This window comes from Schistocerca piceifrons, chromosome 2 (genome assembly GCF_021461385.2).
Source record: "Schistocerca piceifrons isolate TAMUIC-IGC-003096 chromosome 2, iqSchPice1.1, whole genome shotgun sequence".
Classification (NCBI taxonomy): Eukaryota; Metazoa; Arthropoda; class Insecta; order Orthoptera; family Acrididae; genus Schistocerca; species Schistocerca piceifrons.
Window position 1 is genome coordinate 648,677,103 of NC_060139.1, and position 21,942 is coordinate 648,699,044.

A 21,942-nucleotide genomic window follows, 5' to 3' on the forward strand; every position below is an offset into this window, starting at 1 on the left:
GTCTTCTGCAACTCTCGGACAGTCAGTCGTTGACTGGCACGCGTAATTTCGTTGACGTTCGTAACACGAGCGTCGTCGGTAGGCGTCGAAGGGCGTCTAGAACAAGGGTCATCTTTGACTTCCGTCCGCCCATTTTTAAACTGTCTGAACCACTCGTACGAGTCCGGCTTAAGCACTCATCACCATACGCTTCCTGCATCATTTGGTGTGTCTCTGCAAAGGTTTTCTTGGGTTTCACGTAAAATTTAATGCAGCAATTCAGACGAGTTGCTCTTCTAACCCTGCCACCTCGAAATTCGCAAAGGTTCTACTGAATACAGCTCTGAACAATAACAGACATACCACAATCAGCCTTCCGGCAGTTACAATTAAATACAGGAGTGTGCAGGGATGCCAACCGCTTTTCGCTCCAACACACCATTGGCACGGAATACGAATGTTCCGGAGTTTTTTGAACAGACCTCGTATGTTTGAATTTTTCCCAATTTTGTGCCTGTGATTTGTCTGGTATGTTAACAGCAACGTTTAGATTTTACTAGTATCAGATTTAGGAATTTGTGACATCCTTTTGCTGAAGGCTTGGGTGTTTAAAATTTAGTTTGTCTCGGCTTAGATAGTGATCTGTGCGTGGTCGTACCGAGAGGTTTGCCAGATGGGCCCCAGTCAAGGCGCCGGCCCACAGGAACCGTAAAAATAGTGAAAAAAGAAAAAGGGACGGTTCAAGAGTTTACTGGTAGAGGTATGTGACTTCTCCTACTCCTCGTGTTCCTGTCATCTGCGTACTAGAAAAGTCCTCTCAACCGCCAGTGACTGTAAACGTAGTATTTGTCGTCACAATGTCATTTCTGTCATTTAGTCCGACTGGAATAGAAAAGAAGCGACTATTACCGAACAGACGTCTATCACTAATGTGGTTTATATAGAAACAGTGATGTTGATTCACATTGCTGCCACCTACACAGCTCGCTGATGTTCAGAAAAGGACTTCTTACTGCTATATCGTTACGGCATTGTAGGATCTCTGTAGGATCTCAAAGGTCGTTGAGCAGGAACTGAAGCAAATAACAGTTTCTTCCTGTGTGGGTCCCAGCCTCGACGTAATTTGTCAATGATGAAACCATTTGACATAAAAAAATGTTCAAATGTGTGTGAAATCTTATGGGACTTAAATGCCAAGGTCATCAGTCCCTAAGCTTACACAATACTTAACCTAAATTATCCTAAGGACAAACACACACACCCATGCCCAAGGAAGGCCTGAACCTCCGCCGGGACCAGCCGCACAGTCCATGACTGCAGCGCCTGAGACCGCCCGGCTAATCCCGCGCGGCCCATTTCACATATTCAGCGTAGGCCGTCAGATGCTTTATAAAAGATGTCCTTTATTGCATCGTGTACTACATTACTAACATTACATTCTTAGCCAGTTGTGGTTCGTGGCCATTTTCAAATGCAGTTGCGTCGTTGACATGTTTGCTGTATTTAAATGTTCGATTCATCAGCGGATACAGTGGGCAACTACCTTCTAGCTACGCGTTGCATACGGATCTAAGTTGCAACTGGTGAATGATGATGCCTTATCACATAGGTCTACCTGTAGGATGAGGACGTAACGAGTCTACATTGTCAGATTTACTTCCTATACGCACTTTCGACTCATCACGCACAAAACGCTTTAGGCAGAAGGACGGTAGCCCTGTCATCGACACGATTGCCCGTTACCAACCGCAAGAGGACGCATGTTTATATTGCGTTCATCATAAGAATAAACCTGATGTAAACATTACACTATGTATTCTTCTGTCTTTGCTGGAAACTCATTGGATTTCGTTTCACGTAGAGCGGAAACCAGGGAGTCTCGAGTACAGACAAGTACGATAATAAGGAAACGGTTTTGTTGTGCTTTACGCGCGCTTCGACTCAGCGATAATGCGGCATAACAGTTTCACTGGCGCATTTAACCCTCTAACGGTAAGGTGAAGTTTCCTGACATAATCGGTAAGGTGGGGTTGGATCAGACCCCACCCTCCAAATATCGATTTTTCGGGGTAGAATAAAAAATGAATAATGAGAAAAAGTTTTATTATCAATTAAACACATATAATATTTGTTATAAAAACAAGTTTTTTTATTTTTATAATCAATAAGTAAGAATATAAAATACTTTGGAAAAAAAGTAGGGACTTGATTAAAAAAAATACCTTAATAGAAATATTCTCTATAAAATTATTGAAAACATAGTAAAACTCAATAGATTCAGTCATAAACTAGGAACTTGAGTGCTTTAGAAACTCTAAAGATAGGAACTAAATGAGAAACATCTCTTACTAATTGTAGAAAATAATTATAGTGTCAGCTGTTTCGAAATATAAAGTTCTCAATAATAAATGTCTTTGTACACATAACGTAATAGGAACAAATAATAAATGTATAATGTTGTCCTGGAAACGATCACATACAGCCCTCAAAATACATATTTGGCACAATTTATCACATCTCAGTTTCCTTACAGCCAGGGCATATAATAACTTTATGCTCTCCACGTAGAGAACGATTATACTTACTACAAAAAGCATTCCCCTTCCTATCTTTTGATCTGTCACAAAAATCACATCTTCTTTTCTTTAGTGACTGTGCTTGGGTTGGCTTGTCTAATTGGATTGGTTCTTTTTCTAAAAGTTTTCCAATAGACGAACGGAGCTCACGGGGAAGATGTGTGTTATTCAACCTCTTTTCCATAAGAGGTTTTGTCAAAGAGAGCGCAAGATTTTCGAGAAATGATATTCTCGCGTCATTTGAAAAGCTGTCCATTTTGCTATTGCTTTTGTAAATGATAAAACTATTTATAGCAGAGATGTCTAAAATAGCATAAAAGTACCGCATGGCCCATCTTCTCGATTTTCTTTTTGTGGTCCTGCTGTGGCAAAGCATATCTAATACATCGACCCCTCCTTTAGTCAGATTGTAGAACTCCACAATTTCAGGCTTATTTGATTTTTCATTTATCTCTCAAGATAAGTGCATAGACGATATCAGTAAAACTTTTTTATTTTTCTTAAGGTAAATGACACCAAAGTTTTGTCGTCCTGATACATAAATGTTGAAGAGCCTACTGGAGCGGAAAGCAGCATTGATGGTGGTATTTGCAGTTTGTTCCCCCTCAATGTACCTACAAATGTGAGTTTCTTTTGGAGGAGGGCGTCAGTCACCTCCAGTTAGGAGAACCAATTGTCCGCTGTAATGTTTCTATTAGAACCCCTGATAGATTCCGCCATGCGCACATCATACTGGGCAGGTAAAGGCAAATCTCCAGGTCTGCTCTTTATTCTGTTGTCCTTGCCAGTGTATGGAATGTCACGCAAAAAATAGAATGTCCTTGCGTCGCATAGTGACATTATTTTCAACCCATATTTGTCGGGTTTCGATGGGATATACGTTTTGAATGGACAGGCACCCCGAAAACTCAGTAGGGTCTCATCTACTGTAACATATTCAGATGGACAATAATTTTTTTCACTGTTAGATTCAAACATGTCCCACACTTCTCTGAAAGCCGCAAATTTGTCCTTGATTTTTCTGGCCTCTCTGGTGGCTTTATCATCGAAGCGGAGATTTTCTAGAAGAAGTGCAAAACTTTTCTTGCACATAGTGCAACGGAATACCGAAGGTCCATAGGTTGCTGAGAACATCTCATGTACACTGAGCATAGAATTTTTTAGGCACCACTCATGAAGAGAAGGGCCATCAACCATTTTATTTCAACGCTCTCTGTTGGTGAATGAAACCACTGGACCGTATTGTACTTTTGCCTAGATTTCTCGATTTCAAGATTTGTGTACAAAACAATTTTTTCTATAATCTTCGAATCTATAAATAATAAAAATATTTCCAATTCACTAGTGACCCCCCTTGCTTCCCCACGTGGACCAGGGAGATGAGTAATAATATTTGACGCTGGTGTCCTAGAAAATTTTGAATGGATGGGTTTGTTGGTCCATATTGTCTCTAAGTCTTTACCTAGCTCAAAATTTCTCTCATCATCTACATCTGACTGAGAATTAACATCTGACTGAGAATTATCAAACTCGACTGCTCCTGCCGCACAATGAAATACATCATCCTCGTCATCAGTATTAGATAATACATCGTCCTCGGTTTCTGAACAGTTTTCTGCATCGATATTGTCGCCATCCTCTGACTCAGCCTCCTGTCGGAGAAACTCGTTGTATATCTCCTCAGGAGTTCTAAGGAGTTGATGCGCAATTTTAGTAAGATACTAGAAGAGAAAACAAAACTTAGATGTAATATAAACATCAATATTGGGTTGAATCCTCCCCACAAAAGAAACTAGTAAGTGTGACGTAAACAGTAAGGTGGGGTCGGATCCAACCCGAGCGCGGGTAATGTAGGTTTCGGATAGAGAGGGTAGCTGCAGGTCACTCAACAGACTGACGTGACCTCCTCGGCGTTCTCGGGACGACTGTCTGGTAGGGTAGCTGGAGCCACAGCGCTCTCAGAAAAGGGAGTGGGGAGTTATAAACAAAACAGACTCGCTGGGGTCGGATCCAACCCCAACCTTACCGTTAGAGGGTTAACTCGGACAGCACTGGCCAGCCAGCTTGTCCAACTACCCTGCAGTGATGTGAATGGTTGAAGTTACGACGTAGAAAGAGATCAGCAACGAAACGATATAGCTTGGAACGCAGTTTCATTTTTAATCAGAAAGAAATAATATAAAACTTCCTGGCAGACTAAAACTGTGTGCCCGATCGAGACTCGAACTCGGGACCTTTGCCTTTCGCGGGCAAGTGCTCTACCAACTGAGCTACCGAAGCACGACTCACGCCCGGTACTCACAGCTTTACCTCTGCCAGTACCTCGTCTCCTACCTTCCAAACTTTACAGAAGCTCTCCTGCGAGCCTTGCAGAACTAGCACTCCTGAAAGAAAGGATATTGCGGAGACATGGCTTAGCCACAGCCTGGGGGATGTTTCCAGAATGAGATTTTCACCCTGCAGCGGAGTGTGCGCTGATATGAAACTTCCTGGCAGACTAAAACTGTGTGCTCGACCGAGACTCGAACTCGGGACCTTTGCCTTTCGCGGGCAAGTGCTCTACCAACTGAGCTACCGAAGCACGACTCACGCCCGGTACTCACAGCTTTACCTCTGCCAGTACCTCGTCTCCTACCTTCCAAACTTTACAGAAGCTCTCCTGCGAGCCTTGCAGAACTAGCACTCCTGAAAGAAAGGATATTGCGGAGACATGGCTTAGCCACAGCCTGGGGGATGTTTCCAGAATGAGATTTTCACCCTGCAGCGGAGTGTGCGCTGATATGAAACTTCCTGGCAGACTAAAACTGTGTGCTCGACCGAGACTCGAACTCGGGACCTTTGCCTTTCACGGGCAAGTGCTCTACCAACTGAGCTACCGAAGCACGACTCACGCCCGGTACTCACAGCTTTACCTCTGCCAGTACCTCGTCTCCTACCTTCCAAACTTTACAGAAGCTCTCCTGCGAGCCAGTTTACAGCGTCTAGCTTTTCCAAGATTTTTGCGGCCTACGCTCAACCCTGACGCTGTGATACGATGTATCACCCATTACAACACTGCTGGAGGGCTCCAGTTTGGGCAGAATATCTCTAAACCACTTAAGAAACACTTCACCACGCATTTATTCGTGATAATCTCCAGTTTTCTTAGGTTCAAAAATTAAATCACCAACCTTCTACGGATCAGTTGCTAGCTGTGTGTACAATAATTAATGTTTTTCTTTTCCCGTCGGATTGTTTATCCCCTCTGATAAGCCTGCAACAGAAGTTTGCCTTTTTGTCAGTAACGGTTGACTCAATCCATACTTTTTGTCTGACATGGCCAATATTAACACAAGCCCCATCAGGGTAACAAATATTATACTTTTCTCACGAATAAGTTGGTGAATCTGACGAAGATAACGCCTCCTCTGCAAAGAAATATCAGCTCTGTCTGTTATTATACTATGAAGGCTACAAATAATTCAATACCTTATCTTGCTGACAGTACGGGTAATGTGACGGATGATGATAAACAGAAGGCCGAAATTCTAAACCTAGCTTTCAAAACCTAGTTTAAGGTAGAGGACTGCAGCACCATTCCTCCTTTCAATAATCGAACAAACGCAAGGATGGCTGACATGGTGTTTAGTGTATCTGGGATAGTAAAACAGTTAAGATCCTTAGATGCCAGGAAGGCATCTGGCGCAGACGGTATCCCCGTAAGATTTTATGTTGACTATGCTACAAATATAGCTCCATTCTTATCCATCACCTGTCAAGGACCATTGGAACAGCGGGAAGTTCCATGGGACTGTAAGAAGCCCAGACCATAGCAATCCATAAAAAGATTAGAAAATCGGATGCACATAATTACCGGCCAATTTCACTGACATCGATTTGTTGTAGGATCATGGAACATATTTTGTGTTCACACATAATGACCTCTCTAGACTCTGAGAAGCTCATCTGCACAAACCAGCACGGTTTTAGGAAACAGCGGTCATGCGGGACACAGCTGGTCCTCTTTGTGCATGATATACAACACGCTCTAGATACCGGCTCCCAGGTTGATGCCACATTCCTCGACGTACTAAAGGCGTCGAGTTCCCCACTGTCGCTTGCTCCAAAAAGTGCGCGCTTAGGTCTATCCGATGACATATGAGGTTGGGTAGAAAGTTTTCTAACAGACAGAGAGCAGTATGTCGTCCTGAATGGGGAGACTTTAACAGAAACAAGCGTAACATCAGGTGTGCCCCAGGGCAGCGTAATAGGTCCGCTGCTTTTTACGATTTACAAAAAAGATCTGGTTGATGGTATTGACAGCGGCATTAGACTGTTTGCCGATGATGCTATAGGCTACAGGAAAGTAGTATCATATGAACGTTATAAGCAAATCAATGAGGATTTGCAGAAAATAAATGTGTGGTGTAATGACTGGCAGTTATCTCTCAATAGTAGAAAGTGTAACCTACTGCATATAACAATGCAAAAATCCCCTCTAACGTACTGTGGGGCGGCGAGTTAGTTTATTGAAAAAAATTATGTTGCTGCTTAATTGCTTGCAAGTTGAATCAGTTTCTGGCTTTTAAAATGTTGTTAATGCTGTCTTTCGCCGTTCTCAACACTGGCTCTCTATTTACTTCTTGGCACCCAGAAAGTGATTTAATAAAACAAGGAGCCAGTAATTAGAGATCCTAGTGCCCACTTCAATTGAGATACCATTATAGCTGCAGCTTATAGCTCTGAGGAATTAGGAGATTGTCCGGGATTTCTAATCAAAAACGGTTTTCCAAAATAGTTGAGTATATTCTGAAATTCACTGATAAAAAACACAAGTATCCCTACAACCTAACTAACAGAGCAGTTCAGAGTCTAATGCGCTGATGCAACTATAAATGTCCGAACTAAATGTTAAAAGAATGCTCGCCATAATTTGATGAAAATATTTCATCAAATGCCACGCAAAATATTTGGTAGAATGTCTATCTCGCGACGGCACGTGAAAATACGACAACACGCAAACTGAAGCTAGTTAATGAAAATCATCCCAGAATTAACACTTCACATGAAATGTTTTCATGGTTCTGCGTATCTCTAGTAACTTAATACGGCACCCGAGGCTGTATGTAGCAGTGACACTGATGCGACGCGGCTCCCGACACAGATGGCGTGTCATTCAGCGTCTGGAGAGAACTGGGGCCTTCCTTCCTCGCGCAGCGTTCTTATATATAAAGCCGCGGTGCGGACGCCTAAGGGAACGCCTGATCAAATCGGCTCTCTCGACTAGCCGCTGGGCTAGTAACGCACCACTTCAAGTTACATAATAATTTATAGCTTCTTTTGCTTATGGCCGATGAAGCTCTTAATTTAAACGTGCATTCAGCACGCAGGTAAGTATTGATAATAAAATTTTGACGTGGCTAAGTTAAATATTTTGGGCGAGAGAATTAATTAAATTACACTGCACGCAGTAGATGAGCTCTGAACTGGCCCTTTTGAGATCCGCTATCGCTATAATTTTATAGATATTCAAAAGAAACTTTACACATCTTCATAGTCATAGCGGACCTCCAACCTATTTAAATCTAAACATCCTAGCCTTATTTACTAGCCTACTTAATCTATCTTGCTTCCTTCAGTTTTGAGATGAAAATCAGAAAATCATGAATTTCCACTAAAGTCTTAATATGTGAAATCCAAAGTACTGTTTTTATTAAATCACTATGAAAGATGAATCTAAATATAAATTTTGAAGTCTCTAGCTCTTTTCTGTTGCGCCAATGATTTTTTTAGAAAAACGTCCAAATTTCGAAAATGGATGAAGTTATCGCAATGATATTTAACACACATTAATTTAGTATTATTCCTGACATGCTAGAAAAGTTTTAGTTCATTTGCTTGATTTTTAAGGTATTGCGCAACATTTATGACATCAGAGCTAGTTACAGCAGACTGGCTGGCACACAATGGAAATTGATGTGAATTTACTACAGCGTGAGTAGGCTGCTTCCCTACATCACCCTCTACTTAATTTTTTTTGTTTATGAATGTTAATGAATGAAAAAAAATTTAATTACAAAAAGGGAAGCAAGAGTACAATTTAACTCCCTACGAAAAATCAAAATTGAAATGTAAACATGTTGAAACATTAAAGAAAACTGATTACCTACATTAATTATTTAAATTGTGGGCATGTTCACTGCCTTTTAAACAATGTCATTACTCAAAATTTTAAGCAAAGTCAATGAAATATTTTGGCATACATATTGCCTTAGACAAACAAACACATACAAATTGAAAATTTATGAAAATCTTAGATCTATTAAATATAGATTTTTACATACACAAATTCAAAGAAAAAACATGATACATAAACAGATGATTATCTCTTAGCAGTCTTTTCCAAACCTGAAAGAAAAGTTCACAAATAAGTTTTACACACGTGGTTGTAGCCGCTTTGGCTGGCGTCCTACACTTCCATTCACAAGGGTAGAAGGGGGGGAAGTTGCTATGGTGTGCATCCTTCACGTTCTCTCTAAATTACATGGTGGAAAGGGGAGGGGTCACTGTGAGTTGTGTCCAAGTCACTCCACGCTTTCACGCAGCTACCAGGCTGCCATTATCTGGTTTGTCCTGTAGAACAAACAAAAAGAGTGCCTCAGACTCTGTTCACTTAATATCTAAGGGTGGGTCACAATGAAATGGGGATATATACATTTTATCCTCCAACATTTTTCTGGAACAAAGTTAACAGAGCTTTTTCAGTATTACTCTCGCGGTTACTTAACTGTCATAAAATCGTTAAACAAATGGCTCAAAACGCCGTTAGTCATGTACTAGATAAAATTTATGCTCCTGAGGCATACAATCATAAATCATATTTAATCTGAATTTCTTATTTCTGGGCCGGAACACTGAACCAATGCTCGGTACATTCCTGACAAATCTGCATCTTATTTTTAACTGACTCATCTTTGATTACTTTATTCTTAGAGATAGTATGAGTATGATTAGTGGTTGTTTTCTCAGCTTCTTTGTACATGTGAGTAACTTTTGGTAATAGTACAGTTGTGAGTGTTCAAAACACACTACGTTTAGTTGACTACTAAATTCACTTATTGGTCCTCTGCTGTTGTCAGTTCCACATCTGCAATTAGGTACTTACTTACTTTGAAGTGTATTTATGCTGAGCTAAAATAATGTTTCATGTCTGTCAGTATGTTATTTATTTATTTTGCTAGTGTATGTACTTATTTAACACTCACTCTATTAATATTTAAAGCATAGGATAGCACATTTATTTCATATTCATAGTGTATTGCAGCTGATTAGTTTGCTCACGTGGCAATCCATTTCCACTCGATCGGACGCTGAAACCACAGGTAGTCTCTCTCGGACCTACCACTAAAGTGCATCAAGTAATTATGGACGAGCGTAATGCTAAATTCCTTAAACCTATAGGACACCATGAGCTGCTCTGTCTCATCTAACATAAGGGTACCTATGGTCGCATTCACGCCTCCAACTCATAACCTCAATACGTGTAGGTGTATCCTGCCACACACTACACTAAAATAATGGCCAGCTCCAACCTTATAAATACTTCAGGGACGTGTCCTTCACGTCTCAACCACAAACACTGCTCAATTCTATTACACTGCCTTTCCTTGCTACACCAGGTGAGTTCAATCTTACAACTTATCTGCATATTTTTCATAACACTAAGCAATCTCTTTCTTACTATTTATTAGTTAGCTCTATTGCATACACTAGGTTTCACTACCACTTCAGATCTTACTTGTACATGAATTCATATATCGTTTTAAATTACTGTTGGTGGACCATTTCCAATAAAACAACACTTGTACTTACTATATTACCAGGGTTCTATACATAATTGTTACTCAAATACATTTGTATCTTAATTACGTCATACTTCTCTATTGTTTGTCACTATTAGATCTGTCACATTAGGTATTTTTCTTCACTAATCGGTAGATAGAATGGTTACATAACTCAAGGCTTGATAGTCATAACGGAAAATTTTAGTATTTGGAAAGAAAAAGTCGAAATTTTTGAAGACAGGAAAGAGGAAGAATGAGTGAGACCTGAAAGGGAAAGAAGATCTCACACAGCTGGGACTGCACAGCTGCCACACTGTGTAGAGGTTACAGAACAACCTCCTCCCTACAGCATTCATTCATAACCTTTGACCACTCCACGTCGATCTGAAAATACTTTATGATGCCTTTTTAGAACCTGTCTCAGTTCTTCCTTCTGATTGGCTGAAATCTTATCGATTTCCTGCAATTTAGCTTCTATTTTGTCTAAAATAATTGCTTCTTCTTCTTTTTCTTCTTCTGTGTTCAGCTTACTGTTACTAAGATTAACACCTTCGTCCCAATACCTCCTATTTTTCAGAACTCGTATAGGCAGCTCCCAAGTTTCATGATCAGTTACTACATGTTTATCACTAAAAGGGACTGTAATTACTCCGGTTATTGGCAAGACCATTTTTAACTGGCTTTTTTCAAAGTCAACAACGCTCTGATATTTTGACAAGAAATCTATGCCAATTAAAACCTCAATACTGAGATTGTTTACAATTAAACATGGATGATCAATTAAATTACCATTAATGTTAAAGGGCAGCAAAGCTTCTTGCTTTACCGTTTTTGACACCTTGCCAGTAGCACCAATTATTCTTAGTCCTGATATCCTCATTACTGTAAGCTTGTCCTTACCAGGTAATGCGTCAAAGAAGGACTGAGATATCGCACTCACTTCACTTCCACTGTCTAAGAGACAACGTACATTGATACCCAACATATTCACTATTATTATAGGGTGGCTTATTCTAGGTTGTACAGGTGGTTCCTCAAATTCATCTAGTAGCTCCTTTTGGATTTGTCTCCAACTAAAGTGATCGACTTCTGTCTTCATTACGTTTAGGTCACAGTGTGTAGGGGTTTCCTGAATTACATTTTCAGCTGCCTTTTCCAGTCGGTCTATTAATTTTAAATCGAAACACCGCACGACTTCATTACATTTAGTTTGCTGAACATGACCCAAATTACTGTAGTCTGAGCGATTCTGCGCCTCCAGACCGGGCATAACATTGGTTACAGCTAAACCACTTTCACCATTATCGTCGGTTTCCTTCTCAAGTGACAACTGGTCACAGCTACTGGGTTCATCGACCCCAAACTGCCTACCCTCTACATTCCCACTTATCTCCTGTCCTAAATCTATTAGTACATTATCAACATCCTGCACAGGCACTTTAGATAAGAGCACATCATCCTCATCGTAAATATAAGCATGAATTTCTTCTGCTTCTTCACCTGTCAATTCAGTATTTTGTAGCTCGTCCCTATCGTTACACTGCTGCGCCTTCTCTTTCTCTTCCCACTTAGAAAGCGTCTCTAGCACGGTATCTATCAAATACTGTGAGTGATCTAATATTTCTGTTGTATCCTTAGGTGCTACCGACTCTTCATCCACATGTTCAGTTTGAGTATTCTGATCTATCTTACCAATTCCCTTAACTACTGGCATAGGAAAAGTAACCGCCTGGTGAGCGCCAGTGTCCTCATAGACGGGAACTAGTTTTCCTGCCTCGGCCTACTGCTGTTTCCTTTATTTTCATTATAGTTGACTGGCACGGCATTACTTTCCGTACTGTTGTTTACATGCATATCTCTGTTTGGAACAAAATTATTATCCCTTGGACGCCATTGTTGGTTCGGATAATTATTTCCCCAATTCCTACCTCTCTTAGGATGGCGAACACCTACTGTTCTGATATTTACATTGCCATTTTGCTCGTTCCTAAAGTTACTATTATTATTATTGGCATTACGGTTATTACGTGCTTGCTCCTCATTGGCAGCAACACGTTCTACACGTTCCAAATGTTCAATGAAACGATCCAGATTGTCTCTAGGGGCTGATATAATTCTAGTTTGCCAGTACCATGGCAGTTTGGCTTCCAGACCTAGTATAATCATTTCTGGTTTTAGCTTTTCCGCCAAATGTGACAAACGTGAAATCCATGACCTAGCAAACTCTTTAATTGATTCCTTGCCTGCATTGAAGCGTTTCCCACTCCAAAATTCTCTCAACACTTCATTTTGCTTATTACTAGACCAATACTCATTAATGAAAGCTGTTTTAAATTCCGCTAATGTTTTACACTTCAACATAACATCAGCTGACCAACGCATGGCGTCACCTGCTAAATGGCTTCTAATAAATGAGATTTTCTCTCGTTCAGACCAAGTTGGTGGAATCACATCTTCAAAATCGTTCCAGAAATCTAGCGGGTGGATATTTTTATCTGGATCGAACCGCAAGAACTGCCGACACCCGATAAAAGTGGCGTTTGCAGCTACAACTTGTTGTACATTACCATTACCAGAAGTTACTGAAGCTACTTTACTTTCAATGTTAGCAATGTTAGTACTGATATTTTCTACTTTCATTTCAACATTATCTACTCTTTGCACAATATGAGTAGTATCAGTTTTGATTGCATTTACTTCTGCTTGACATATGTTTACTTTTATATTAACATCTTTAAATCTATCTGAGCATAGTTCAGATTCCGCCTCGATCTTTTCTGTTAACTTGTGCTCCAGCTTCGCATCTTCCACTTGGAAGTCTTTGCGAACCTCAGCAACTTCGGATTTAACTGTTTTATACATTTCAGAAAACTGTTGAGCAACCTTTTTCTTAATATCCTCATGATTGTAATCAATTTTACAATTCAGACTGTCTAGATCCTCTTTCAACTTATTGCAACCAGCCTTGAAGGTATCGTCCATTACCTCCAATCGTTTATTAAAATTAGTTTGACTGGCCACAATCCTATTATTTACCTCAATTATATCAGATTTTAATTCAGCTGTCATTTGTGCATTACTGGCAGCTATTGCTTGTAATATAACATTTAGATCAACAGCCCCAGCATCTTTGGGTTGCTCACTGGCTGGCTTTTTATCACACTCAGGTGACAAAAAACTAGCTCCAATACCCGAATCATCAAAATTAAATGAAACTTCTGATTGATTAGTCATCTCTAACTTCTCCTTCTTAAACTCTACCATCTCTGATGACTGTTTCATTTTTAATTCATCAGAGAAACTATCATCCAATAAATTTACCATTTCTACTTTCTGCTTTACTACAGGGGTCTCTATTATTGAATCATGGCCCCTCCGCACACTACTGTCAGGAGACAATACTTCATATTTCACTTTAACATTACTACTTTCATGCATGTTTACACATGAAACGTTGTCTGGATTTACAGTTCCCTCAACAGACATAGGTTCTGATTTAAGTTTGACCTCAGTTTCTTTTGGCGGTTCCATCGCCAACAGTCTTTTAGTGCAGGTTAGTAAAATTTTTAACAGCTTTTCACTTAACTTAGTTCCTTCTGCACGACGTAGTCGGCGCGGCGTACCAGGATTCCTGATGCGACGTGGCACGTTGAACTGCAGACGGCTCTCCGACGGCTGTTGTGTGTTTGCGTGGCCAGCAATTGCAGGCACTGCGCCGGCTGCTCCAGCGGACGACTGCGGTGCGGTGAGACTGGCTTCTCGCGATGCCGGCAGCACCGCTAGACTCAGTGCCAGCTCCGTCAATCCAGATGTGTTGTTAATCCAATTGCGTCGTCCACATGCACACGTAACACATTCACTGTTCTATACTCAGTTACGTGTCGCATTTCACTCGCGAATCCGAATAGTTAAAAATCACTTTCACTTAGTTGATTTCCCGGCCGATGCACCATATGTGGGGCGGCGAGTTAGTTTATTGAAAAAAATTATGTTGCTGTTTAATTGCTTGCAAGTTGAATCAGTTTCTGGCTTTTAAAATGTTGTTAATGCTGTCTTTCGCCGTTCTCAACACTGGCTCTCTATTTACTTCTTGGCACCCAGAAAGTGATTTAATAAAACAAGGAGCCAGTAATTAGAGATCCTAGTGCCCACTTCAATTGAGATACCATTATAGCTGCAGCTTATAGCTCTGAGGAATTAGGAGATTGTCCGGGATTTCTAATCAAAAACGGTTTTCCAAAATAGTTGAGTATATTCTGAAATTCACTGATAAAAAACACAAGTATCCCTACAACCTAACTAACAGAGCAGTTCAGAGTCTAATGCGCTGATGCAACTATAAATGTCCGAACTAAATGTTAAAAGAATGCTCGCCATAATTTGATGAAAATATTTCATCAAATGCCACGCAAAATATTTGGTAGAATGTCTATCTCGCGACGGCACGTGAAAATACGACAACACGCAAACTGAAGCTAGTTAATGAAAATCATCCCAGAATTAACACTTCACATGAAATGTTTTCATGGTTCTGCGTATCTCTAGTAACTTAATACGGCACCCGAGGCTGTATGTAGCAGTGACACTGATGCGACGCGGCTCCCGACACAGATGGCGTGTCATTCAGCGTCTGGAGAGAACTGGGGCCTTCCTTCCTCGCGCAGCGTTCTTATATATAAAGCCGCGGTGCGGACGCCTAAGGGAACGCCTGATCAAATCGGCTCTCTCGACTAGCCGCTGGGCTAGTAACGCACCACTTCAAGTTACATAATAATTTATAGCTTCTTTTGCTTACGGCCGATGAAGCTCTTAATTTAAACGTGCATTCAGCACGCAGGTAAGTATTGATAATAAAATTTTGACGTGGCTAAGTTAAATATTTTGGGCGAGAGAATTAATTAAATTACACTGCACGCAGTAGATGAGCTCTGAACTGGCCCTTTTGAGATCCGCTATCGCTATAATTTTATAGGTATTCAAAAGAAACTTTACACATCTTCATAGTCATAGCGGACCTCCAACCTATTTAAATCTAAACATCCTAGCCTTATTTACTAGCCTACTTAATCTATCTTGCTTCCTTCAGTTTTGAGATGAAAATCAGAAAATCATGAATTTCCACTAAAGTCTTAATATGTGAAATCCAAAGTACTGTTTTTATTAAATCACTATGAAAGATGAATCTAAATATAAATTTTGAAGTCTCTAGCTCTTTTCTGTTGCGCCAATGATTTTTTTAGAAAAACGTCCAAATTTCGAAAATGGATGAAGTTATCGAAATGATATTTAACACACATTAATTTAGTATTATTCCTGACATGCTAGAAAAGTTTTAGTTCATTTGCTTGATTTTTAAGGTATTGCGCAACATTTATGACATCAGAGCTAGTTACAGCAGACTGGCTGGCACACAATGGAAATTGATGTGAATTTACTACAGCGTGAGTAGGCTGCTTCCCTACAGTACGAGTACAAAATAAATGCCCAGTCTTTGGAAGCGGTAACATCCGCCTAGTATCTGGGTGTGACTTTACGAAATGATCTGAAATGGAACGATCAGATTACACAAGTAACGGGTAAGGCGAACGCTAGATTGTGGTTTATTGGTAGAATCCTGAAGCGATGTACTCCTTCAGCAAAGTAAATAGCTTACAATACGTTAGTCCGTCCAGTCTTGGAGTACTGTTCGTCTGTATGGGGCCCTTACAAGTTGGATCTGATTCAAGAGATTGAGAAGGTCCAAAGAAGAGCGGCAAGATTCGTGACTGGTACATTTAGCCAACGCGAGAGCGTTACAAATCTCATGGAAAGTTTGAAGTGGGCCACACTTGCAGATAGACGACGCGCTAAACGGAAAGGGCTGCTCACTAAATTCCAAAATCCGATCTTCGCCGAGGATGTAGAGCATATATTATTACCACCAACTTTCAAACCATGCAATGATCACCATTCAAAAATAAGGGAAATTAGAGCTCGTACTGAGGCGTTCAGACAGTCGTTTTTCCCTCGCGCGAGCAGCGAGTGGAAGAGAGGGGGGGGGGGGATATGACTTTGGGACAAATAGTGCCCTCCGCCACACACCGCTCGGTGGCTAGCGGAGTATATGCAGATGTATATGTAGATTTGATTTCCTATTTTCAAACCGGAAACCAATGTTTCTCGTTAGTTTGTAAAATGTTGTCCATCTAAAAATGGCCTGGTCATCATCGTCATGAATTATTTTAAGTGTCTTATTCACTATGGGCGCCTCGTTTCTGAAGAAGATCATGCGCACCTTCGACCGCACCGCACTTTTCACAAAATCTTCACGTTTTCCTGCGACACAATATTGACTGTCCTGGAGTGGAAGGATTGCGGGCCTTCTTGTTTATCTTTTCGCATTCAGTAGGCTTGCACACGACACAAAAATATCTGTAAACTCAGATATCATTTGTGCAATCTGCATCTCAGCTAGTGACGGATATTTCCCTATAAACTTGTGAAAAACCTGAAGAGCAACCTGTTTCTCGCCAGTTTTTAACGTTTTTTTAGCACTGTGGAGCAGAAAGCAGCGTCACACCTTTTCGCAGTCCAAGTCCGTCAGTCAGAGCACAACTAGCCCTTACACAGATAGCAACTGTACATGATTTTTAAATGAAAACTACATAGCTAAAGTATAATGAAGATAGACGCTAATGGCTGTTTATGCATTAGAATATCTTAAAGTTGCATTTACAGTAACACAGTAATAAGATTTCTAATATATAAGTAGAACCTACTCCCAGAAACCTTAAACACCAGTGTGCGTTTGCTACGGCTGCTGAGCACTCATCGAGTTTGTGTTTGTTTACATCACGTTTATTCTTATGATGAACGGAATATGGTAGTGGAAAATATCACCACAAGCCACATTGAACGATCTGACTAAGAATGAGTATCAGGACAGTGTAACATAGGACAGACAGATTGGCCAACAAGAGACGGGGAATCGCAGCACAGGCCAACGGCGTAAATTGGGACGCAAACAGTCCGAGAATTGAGAAGGTCTGATTGCAGCGGTCTCGGTGATCTCGGAAACCAAGCTATGTGCCCGCTGCTCAGTTTTCAATTTTCAGTTCTCGTTTATCAATTCCAGTTTCTTGTTTCTTTCTTCTTAGTTTTCGTTTATGAGTTCTCCTTCTTGGCTCGCTCCTTATAGTTGCCGTTTCTAATTTCTGGCTTATTGGTTTTAACTTTTGAGTTTTGCGGATGTGTCTTCGTTTATACAGACAAAGACAAAAGTTTTCGGTTGTGCGATTTATATTCGTTTCCATCTGTGCCTTATGCCCCTTACTACACGAATTTGGAAAAACGTCGATTAGTTCATTTGTCAAATAGATTAGACCATTGCATTAAAAGATGCATTAATATGTAATCCATACTAATACTATAAATGCGAAAGTAACTGCCTGTTACGCTTTCACGACTAAACCGCTGAAACGATTTTGGTGAAATTTGATGTGAAGATATCTTGAACGCTGAGGAAGAACATAGGCTACTTTAGAAGTTCTGTAGTGCAACATACTCATCGATTTCAAGAATATAAAACTAAATATGGAACAATAATTACTCTTTGAAAGAGCTATTTATTCTTTGAGTTTTGAACTTTACCTTATTTGTAAAAATGCTTTTATTGGCTCTGAGCACTATGGCACTTAACTTCTAAGGTCATCAGTCCCCTAGAACTTAGAACTACTTGAACCTAACTAACCTAAGGACATCACACACATCCATGCCCGAGGCAGGATTCGAACCTGCGACCGTAGCGGTCACGCGGTTCTAGACTGTAGCACCTGAAACCGCTCGGCCACACCGGCCGGCAATGCTTTTATTGTTTGATGTGTTCTGCATAATACGATTCAGTGTAATGAATACAATGCTTATACAGTCCTGTACTTATTTAATCCATAGTTCCAACTAGTATCAGCCACAAGCCCATTGCATTTTAGCCGCTGAGCATCACGCGTCTTGCAGATTCGAGATGCTTCAAGACTGACAACGACGGCCTCAGTTAAAGGCTGTACGACTAACGGAGAAACGTCGTACATTTACATATGGAACGTGGGAGGCTTTTGGTGAGGCTATATTTGATTATGATCTATTAACTGACTATGTTAATCATAATTAGTCATTTTAGGGAGATGGATAAAGAATGTAGGGACTACAATGCACTGAAGTGGAAGGAAGAAAAGGTTGGTATGTGCTTCTCTGGTGGAAAAATCTCACATCCAGAACTAGTGTGCCAAAGGATCCCCAACTTCTGTTCGAATTTAATAAATCTAGGCATGTTTTAAACATGATTAGACGTACAGCAAAATCACAGAAACACGTTCATTATGTATCTACATACAGGCACTGCATACTTTTTACACATACATCTCTACACCACTATGTAAACAGACATTTATAAATTACTAACTTACTTACTAACCATAAATCACTATAACAAAACTACTGACATTCGAGCGCAGCTACAGGTAACAATTAGTATATTATACTAGGCTTATCCCCACATCTTCACTCACGTAAGCGTTTGACACATGTTGCACACATCTCCTCCTCCTACTCCTCGCTCTCTGTGTCCACCACTCCCTCCCTTCGCCTCTATGTTCACTTCATTCTGCCATCTCGATCTATCCAACTCTTCTTCTCCTTTTCCACCTGCTAATTGCCCCTCTACAACTTTCGCCTGCCTCCTGTACCTCTCCCCCTTCTCTCCGTCCATCTCTTCCTACCCTCCCCCCCTGACCATTTACTCCTTTCCTCTCTTTCTGTATATCTCCTCCTCCACCCCCTCTCTTTGTCCACCTCCTCCTCCCCTCCATCTCTGTCCATCCCCTTCTCCCTCCTCTATGTCCATCTCCTCCCCTTCCTTTCTTCATCCACACCATCCTCCCTCTGACACTACCCATCTCCTTATCCTCCCCCCCCTCCCCCAACACTCCTTTAACCGTGCTCACTCACAAGAGTAGTCCCTTGCAAGGTATGCCAAACTACCCACATAACACACATACTGTGCAAACCAGCCTACACACCAGGGGCTAAAAACTGTATTTTGCCTGTGTTTTCACTTCTATAGGAACAAGGGGGTTATAGCACCCACATTGCTGATGATCATGAAGTTCGCTGTTTGTGTGCCACATTTGACTGAAATCGAACCAAGGGCTCAGGAGGTGATGCTGGACTCCCTTATTCAATTTTTTTTCCACTGTGTACAAACTCTAGGGGTTGATCAATGAGAGGATATGGAACAAAAAAGGTGCACAATGGTACCATATTTGAGTCGAGAGCTTGCCCACATTGTGTTTAGTTATGGAGAGGCAAATGGCAATGGGCAGTGGGCAGCAAGGTTGTATCAGGAGACCAATCTCTGCTGACAACTACCACAGCATTCAATGTTTGGAACAGTGTTTCGCTTTTTGTCTGAGACAGAGTCATTTCAGGAAGCAGGAAATCATGAAGGACACCAGACTTGGAGGAAAACGTGATTAACACTATGAAAGGTGACCACCGTGTCAGTACCAGGCACTTGGCCCGCCAGTACAGGGTAATTCAGACAACCATGTGGAACATGCTCTGTGGCATTGTTACTACCCTGTCACTTACAGTGTGTGCAGCGATTACTAACTACATACTTTTCACATCAGGTGCAGTTTTGTCACTGGTTTCTTCAGCAGGCAACCACGATTCCGGGTTTTGTGTCATCCATCCTATTCACAGATGAGGCCACCTTTACGGGGAGAGGTATCTTCAACTTTCATAACAGTCACCAGTGGAATAATCTACAGAATCCCAAAGGTATGGTGACATCGAATCATCAGCATCGGTGCAGCCAGAACGTGTGGATCGGGATAATTGGCGACTGTATTTTGGGACCAGTCTTCCTTCCACGTCGCCTAAAAGGCTGTAACTACTGGCGTATCTTGCGGGTGACTTTGCCTCCCCTGCTGGAACAAGCGCCATTGATGATTCAAAGGGTTATGTGGCTGCCACATGATGGTGCTCCAGCCAACTTCGCTGTTAATGTACAGTCGCATCCCAATCGTGTCTTCTGTGGTCGATGGATCAGACGAGGGGGTGCTGTTGCACGATATGCTCGTTCACTGGATCTCAGCCCGTGCGATTTATTGTTATGGGGCCATCTCTAAAATATCGTGTCTGCAGAGCCCACTGGAGGCACTGGTGCGGCGTATACATGATGCCCTTGATCTGTTCGAATGCAGCCTGGCTGATGTGAATGTGTGAGACAGAACATGCTAAGGCGCATGCAAGCATGCGTTGAGGCACATGGAAAACATTTCCAACACATTCTGTAAGTGTGGCTGTATGTATTAGGCCACAGTTTCTGTAACAATTTACTACTGAATAAATGGTCTCTAGCATGGAAAGCATGCATTTCCGGACGTAAGATCATTGGACCTTTTTAGTTCTGTATACTCTCACCGATCAATCCCTGTAGCTTGTTCACAGCGGAAAAGATCACCCTGTATATTCGCAATAGCAAAGATACAGAATTACGCGTTTATGGTGACGTCGGTACTTACTGCAGAAACTGGGGCTGATATCTACGAGTGCGGCCAGCGGCCCCGTGGCGAGGGCGCCGTTGACGGAGACGGCGGCCACCAGGAAGGCCGTGGCGGCGCCGTGGCTGCAGCCAGAGTAAGACAGGCCCGCCAGCAGCGCTGCCGACGCCAGCAGGTCTGCAACACGCCACACCTGCATCCACACTCCGAGATCCGCTGTCAAGTGCACAGCAGAGGATGTGTTGCGCTATATAGAGTATCAGGATTTCACTCCAACAGTCCGCTTAGAGTCTCCTTTTTATTCCTGGCAAAGTACAGGGCTACTACACATGATTCAGTTGTCTTAATATTTCTATATTTTTTCAAATATATCATGTATAGATATGATTCTTTTTGAAGAGAACCGTAAGCTCACCGAGTCTGCCTTGTGCCCACCAGATGGCGTTGCGAGTGCAATGCTATGAAAAAATGGCGACAAAGCGAGAAAAGAGTTTTTGTGTGCTGGAATATGCGAGATGTTTATCTGGTGTAACAGTGGAGCGTGCATGCATAGGAAACTATGGAAAAGAATCGCCATGTGAACAGAGAATTGTGCGTTGGTATCGACAATTTAGGGACACCGGCTGTCTCTGTAAACAGCAAAGTTCAAAATGGTTTAAATGGCTCTGAGCACTATGGGACTTAACTTCTGAGGTCATCAGTCCCCTGTAACATAGAACTACTTAAACCTAACTAACCTAAGGACATCACACACATCCATGCCCGAGGCAGGATTCGAACCTGCGATCGTCGCAGTCGCGCGGTTCCGGACTGAAGCGCCTAAAACCACTTTTTTAAAAATTCATTTTGTTCGATATAGTTCGTTAGTTCGTTGCATTTGTTCTAGGTGGACGTCACAAGACATCTGTTGAAGATGATCTATGATTCCTTGACTTTTTTTTTTTTTTTTTTTTTTTACAGAGAGCGCGCAGCCCTCTGACCGAACACGCCGAGCTACCGTACCGGCTACTAAGTATGCCAGAT

At 41.4% G+C, this 21,942-nt stretch overlaps 1 protein-coding gene and 2 non-coding genes across 3 annotated transcripts in view; all 3 read right to left on the reverse strand.

Moving 5' to 3' along the window:
- Positions 1 to 21,942, reverse strand: part of LOC124775694 (sialin-like) — a 172,957-nt gene that overhangs the window by 33,318 nt on the left and 117,697 nt on the right. Inside the window, exon 8 of the mRNA XM_047250521.1 lies at positions 20,941 to 21,096. Within this exon, the coding sequence (XP_047106477.1) occupies positions 20,941 to 21,096 (156 nt within the window). The remainder of the gene's footprint in view (positions 1 to 20,940; positions 21,097 to 21,942) is intronic.
- Trnas-cga lies at positions 5,063 to 5,137 on the reverse strand. The gene has a single exon. It is a non-coding gene; the product is annotated as a tRNA-Ser (tRNA).
- Trnas-uga lies at positions 5,364 to 5,438 on the reverse strand. The gene has a single exon. It is a non-coding gene; the product is annotated as a tRNA-Ser (tRNA).